The sequence below is a fragment of the Petromyzon marinus genome, chromosome 38 (assembly GCF_048934315.1).
Source record: "Petromyzon marinus isolate PM22_M1 ecotype Great Lakes invasive population chromosome 38, UKy_Petmar_22M1.pri1.0, whole genome shotgun sequence".
Taxonomy (NCBI): domain Eukaryota; kingdom Metazoa; phylum Chordata; class Hyperoartia; order Petromyzontiformes; family Petromyzontidae; genus Petromyzon; species Petromyzon marinus.
In genome coordinates, this window is record NC_133704.1 from 13,222,330 (window position 1) to 13,228,329 (window position 6,000).

The 6,000-nt window shown below is 55.0% G+C and overlaps 1 protein-coding gene across 9 annotated transcripts in view; it reads right to left on the reverse strand.

Moving 5' to 3' along the window:
* Positions 1 to 1,926, reverse strand: part of LOC116957761 (serine/threonine-protein kinase Nek8-like) — a 43,149-nt gene extending 41,223 nt beyond the window's left edge. For 3 of the 9 annotated variants that reach the window (XR_012946350.1, XM_076072720.1, XM_076072724.1), the window contains exon 1: positions 1,700 to 1,923. Coding sequence is in view for 7 of the 9 variants with exons in the window: in XM_076072720.1 (XP_075928835.1) it covers positions 1,700 to 1,746 (47 nt within the window). In the remaining 2 variants the exon portion in view is untranslated. Of the gene's footprint in view, positions 1 to 1,699 lie in introns of all 9 variants that reach the window. The other 6 variants (XM_076072721.1, XM_076072719.1, XM_076072723.1 and 3 more) reach the window with 4 other exon arrangements.
* Between the last annotated feature and the right edge of the window lie 4,074 nt (positions 1,927 to 6,000).

Genomic DNA, 6,000 nt, shown 5'->3' on the forward strand with positions numbered 1-6,000 from the left:
GCATGAGTCACAGTCCTAAACCTCGCCCATTTACCCTCGACATCAGGAGGAGTCGGGGACGATGCCAATCCCAGCCGCAAGCGATGATGAAATTCTCGCTTGCAACTTTCATCAGATAACTGAGACCAGGCCACTTTAGGTTGGAATGGGGTCCTGGGTGTACACCCACCACCGGAGTGGAAGAATGGCAGGCGCATCTTACAGATGACTAGTCGATGGTCAGAGGGCAGATCAGCTCCACGGTAGGTCCTGGTGTCAAGGACATGGGCTCGCATTCGCTGTTCCGTCAATATGTAATCTAGCAGATGTTCTTGCTTGGACCCGGCATGCATCCATGATGTTGTGTGGATGCGCCGATGCCGGAACAGCGTGTTGGTAATTACAAGCCCATGGGCTGCACAAAAATCTAGCAGCCTCCTACCGTTGTTATTGAGCTGATCTGGCCCATGCCCTCCAATCACTCCAGACCAGGTGCCAGTATCATGACCAACTCGGGCATTGAAGTCACCCAACATGATGACTCTATCCCGAGGGGCCACTTTAGCCAGCACCTGTGACAGGAGGTCATAGAAGGCATCTGACTCATCGGCTTTGCCTGCATCCCTCCACGGATGTTCATCTTCGGTGGGGGCATAAGTAACCACGACCACCATTCCTCGCCTCCGGTTGATGGGAAGGCGAGCCCAAAGTAGCCTGGGGCTTACAGCTTCCCACACCTCACCGCCACGCTCCCACGCCCCCTTCATTCTTTTGTTCAAAATAAGACCCACACCCTGTTGTTTGGCAGTCTGCTGCCCCGAGTAGAGGACTGTCCACCCCTCATGGTGGCAGGAGCCAGAGCCGGTCCACCGGACCTCCTGAATGCCACATAGATCCAGGCGGTACCGGTCCAGCTCCCGACAGAGGAGTGGCAGCCTCTCCTCTGCAGTGAGCGTTCGAACATTCCACGTGGCCAACCGTAGTGGCTTTTCGTTGTTTCTGGAGTAGCCCCGAGGGTAGGTATTCAATCTCCTGGCTCCGCCAATTGGGGTTTGGCCAGGAGACGTCATAGACGCCTGGCCCCCCGGGGCCTCCGGCACAAGCTTAGTTGTTACATATTTCAGTTGAATTCGTAGTTTCGTGGTAATTAATTGAAGGTGGAGGGGTTACCAGCCCCTCGCACCCGTCCAGAGCCCCCGTTTAGCCCCTGTGGTGGACACATTTGCCATGAGGGGAGGAGCCAATCAAAATTGGATCTCCCCCCACAGCGCTGTCCACGACAGAGTTGCCCGTCCGGCACCGCGAGGAGGTAGGGGGTTGTTTTGCCGGACTACTCACTCACACACATATACACACACACTCAACAACAACAACCGCCATTCGCCACTAAGTGGCGGTGACGTCACCACGACGCTTGTGCCAGGCTATGTGCACCTTGAGGCCACGTGAAGTGTCCAACGCCCGCTGGCAGGAGGTCACGGGGCAGACCCAGGTGCCACGGGTCGGCTGACTCAGTCACTCACACACTCACATACTCACACACATACACACACTCACATACTCACACACATACTCACTCACACACACATACACACACACATACTCACTCACACACACATACACACACACTCACATACTCACACACACTCACCCACATACTCACACACTCATTCACATACTCACACACTCACATACTCACACTCACAAGTCGCTAACTCACCCGAAGGCTCCTCTGCCTACGACTTTTATTTTCTCGTATTTATCCATCGCGGAGTCGAGCAGAGACAGCGAGGAGAGAGGAGGGAGCCGAGAGGGAGCCAGGAGGGAGGAGGGAGGGAGGAGGGAGCCAGGAGGAGGGAGCGAGGATTTTGGTTCTCTCGCGACCACGGCCGCCTGCTCGCACGCCACTTCCGGGTAGGTGAGCTGGTCACGTGACGTCTCCACGGGGGAGGAGGGAAGGTGAGGAGGGAGGGGGAGGGAGGTGAGGAGGGGGGGGAGGGAGGAGGGGGAGGTGAGGAGGGAGGTGAGGAGGGGGGGGAGAGGTGAGGAGGGAGGGGGAGGGAGGAGGGGGAGGTGAGCACCACCAGCCAGCTGGAGAGGAACAATGATTTTTGTTCATTAAAAAACACTTTTATTAAAATTGTTTTGCCGTGTTAAAACATTTCTTTTATTCTTTCAACGTGAATTGCCCAACGAAGATATCATTTTAAAGTTGTCCCCTATTATAAACCGCTGCGGCAACACCACCGTCTGATTGGTGTGTCGATGCGGCCGTGAAGGCGTCCTCCGAGTGAGAGATTCTCCCCCCTCCACCCATCGCGAGCAGCTTCCAGCATCGTGGCCACGCCGCGCGAGACCCACTCAGCTGCGATGGTGGGGAAGGCGCCCGCGGCACCAGCCGAGGTTGGGGCCGTCCATAAATGACGTCACGCACCTAGGGGGGGGGGGGGTCAGACATTTGTGACGATGTGTGACGAGGAGGGGGAGAGAAATGTGACGTCACATCGAAATGCGCAACTTTAAATCCATATAGAATTGTTATAACAGCACTCCTACAACATCAGAGTGCAGCGCCACATTAAATACGCGCTACAATGACAATAGTTTAAAGCGATTTGAAGCATGGTTTTTTATAATGGAAATATGGTTTTTGGGGGGGGGCGGGGGCAGAGCTTTGTGACGTCATACTTGAGGGGGGGGGGTCTGACTTTTCGTGACGCCGTGTGACAAGGGGGGGTGGGGGGGTTAAAAATTGCCCAAAATCTCGTGACGTCATTTATGTACGGCCCCATGCGCCGTGCAGACGGAGCAGTGGGGCCGACTCGCTCGTAGGAGAAAGCAACGGAGAGCGGTGGCAGCAGTCGCAGCGACACTGTGGGAGTCACTTCTAAATATTAACTTTGCAAGGATTTGTCGAGTCGTGTCAGCTGATCTGTAAATTGTTCTTGAGGCTTTTTGGCGGTGTCCCAAGGGCGTGTGGGGACCTGATGGGCATGGTGGAGAAGTTTCCAGTCATGCGTTGACAACGGTGACGAACAAGTGGAGACTTTTTTTTAATCTATTAACATACAATTGTTATCATGTTACAGTGCAATATCCGTTCCTTTCCCATTACAAGCGATGGTCACACTCGAGTGTTAATATTTTTTTGAAACACCCTGCATTTCAAAGACGCACTCAATGTGAATGTTTATCAGAAGCCATCCTCCGTTGGGCTCTTATTTTAAGATGTTTTCAGCTGAGCAATGCCGAGTCACGTTTATTATTATCTGGAGAAAATCGACGCCTTGCGCGAGGGGGCAACGCTCGATCTCCGTACAGATGGAGACAGATGGTGACTGGTCCACGTGGCACACAACTTCAGGCTGAACGGCCTTTTAAGTAGGAACACCATGATGCAAATTAAAGCAAACCTGACAAGCAGTCTTAAGTTTAAAACCATGACCTCCTTAAGGAAATTATTATGCAAATGTAGGAATGGTGGTGGTGGTTGCTTGCGCCCCCACCGAAGATGAACATCAATGGAGGGATGCAGGCAAGGCCGATGAGTCAGATAGATGCCTTCTATGACCTCCTGTCACAGATACTCGCAAAAAGGGCCCCTCGGGATAGTTATCCTGTTGGGTGACCTTAATGCCCAAGTGGGTCATGATGCGGGCAACTGGGCTGGAGTGATTGGAAGACATTGACAAGATCAGCTCAACAATAACGATAGGAGGCTGCTAGACTTCTGTGCAGCCCATGCACTTGTATTAATGACCAAAACGCTGTTCTGGCATCAGTGCATCCACGCGTTATGGATGCATGCCGGGTCCAAGCAAGGACATCTGCTGGACTATATAGTGACAAAACAGCGGATGTGGGCCCATGTCCATGACACCAGGACCTACTGTGGAGGCGTTCGGTCCACTTACCATCGGCTTGTGATCTGTAAGATGCGCCTGCCATTCTTCCACTCCGGTGGTGGGTGTCCATCTAGGACCCCATGCAAACCCACAGTGGCCTGGTCTCAGCTAGCTGATGGAAGTTGCAAGAATTTCATCATCGTTTGCAGCTGAGGTTGGCATCGTCTCCCCCCCCCCTTCTCCTGATGTAGAAGAGAAATGGGTGAGGTTTAGAACTGTGGCTCATGCAGCTGCAATGGCTGTTTTGGATACACGGTCCAGACCTCCCCAGAGACACTGGCTGACAGAGGAGGTGTTCGGGCTGGCTGAGAAAAAGTGAAAGGCCCACTCTCACCGTCTACAGCATCCCGCGTGAGAGAATGAGGAGGTTTACCGCAGCCTTCGCTCAGAGGTTTGGAGAGCCATGAAGCGGAATAGAGAAGAGATGGAGCTGATGTCGCACGACAGGATGTGGTACGAGCAGTGCCAAGATCGGTCTCTGTGGAGGAGGATCGTGAAGGACGCTGCTACTGATCAGTTGGGGGCAGTCGCTCTCCAGCAACAGCGGAGGGCAGAGGAGCAACCCTCACAACAACGAGCGGAGTGCCGGGTGGCTAAAACACAGCAAGGTGGCACAGTAGGCGGCACAGGTGGTGTGTGGTGCCACGGCATCAAAGCCACTCTGCAAGTGCCACGATCCCCCCCCCGCCCCCTGACCACCACACTGAGCACTCACACGCAGTACACACACGGAGTGTCCTGGCGGGGGATTGCCTGGCACAACGGGTTTTGATCCGAAGGGTCCCTATGAGGAAAGTCCCACGGTTTCCCGGTGCCAGGAGATTGGCCAACCCTCGCAGGACAGGGTACATTGTGGTGCCCCTGAGTTGGCTTCATAGTGTATGGGCGGAAAATGGTTTACTGGGCCAGCCGCAATGAGTCATTGATGAGTCATTGATGAGTTATTGATGAGTCATTGACGAGTCATTGATGAGTCATTGATGAGTCATTGACGACATCGGGAGGGGCTGGGGTGGAATAAGCGAGAAGGGCAGGCCATGAGATCGGGGGATCGCAGCGCCACGACCTCCCCCGACCCCCATACCGAATACACACTCGCAGGGTGTGTATTCGCCAGTCGGGTGTCATTCTGGATTAACAATATTAATGAGTGCGAATGTACAGACAATGGGTCGCAGAAGCACCAGCAGCAACGCTCCATGTAAGGACAAAAAAAGGCGGAAAATGGGCAGTAATCACCGATAGGCGCACGAAGTCAGGGGGATAAAGAGGGGAGCCTGAGGCCGTTGAAAGGAGATCTTTTCTTCAACATTTTGGTCGCCAAGACCCCACCGCCTGCCTCCTCGAGCCGCTCGCAACATCCGTGTGACGCCAGCGAGTGCCGCCACGAGGCAGCGATAGGCAAAGTTCGTTTTGTCCTCTTGCCTCCGACTCTCACAGTGTCCGTGCGACGCCGTGAGTACAACTATGAGGTACGTGGTGGGGCGTTTGAGTATCTGGGGACTTGGGCAGCAGTAGGCTCTTCTCGCAAAATATTCCCCCCCCAGGTAGTGCGGGGGTTTGCGCAGAGAATAAAAGTTAGCACAGAGCATTGGTGCGGTGTCTGTGATTTCTGTGTGGAGCGACTGCGTGGGGGAACGCGCGGCGAGAGTGAACGCGGGGCCGTGGTGCGGGCGTCAAGAGGTAATCCCTCGCTGGTGCGAGCGCGTGCGTGCTCCCCCGTGTTAGCGATAGCTGCGGAGTGCACGGGTGTGTGGTCTAACCTCTTGCGGCTACGAGCCAGCAGCACGAGGATGTCCCTCAGAGAGGGCGCTAGCGCGGAGGGCCCCATCACTCGGTCGGCGGGGGCTCGGCGGGAGCCAACCGACACGGTGGAGCGGACCGGGCAGACATCGTGCCCCACCTGCCTAGCGAGGGCGGTGGGGTGGACGTCGGGCCCCACAGGTGTATCTACCAGTAGTCATCTAAGTCGACCCGTGGCACCTGCTGGGTCTGTCCCGTGACCTCCTGCCAGCGGACTCTCGACACTTTACGTGGCCTTAAAGTGCACCTGGCCTGGCACAAGCGCCCGTGGTGACGTCACCATCACTTAGTGGCGATTGGCGGTTGTTGTTGT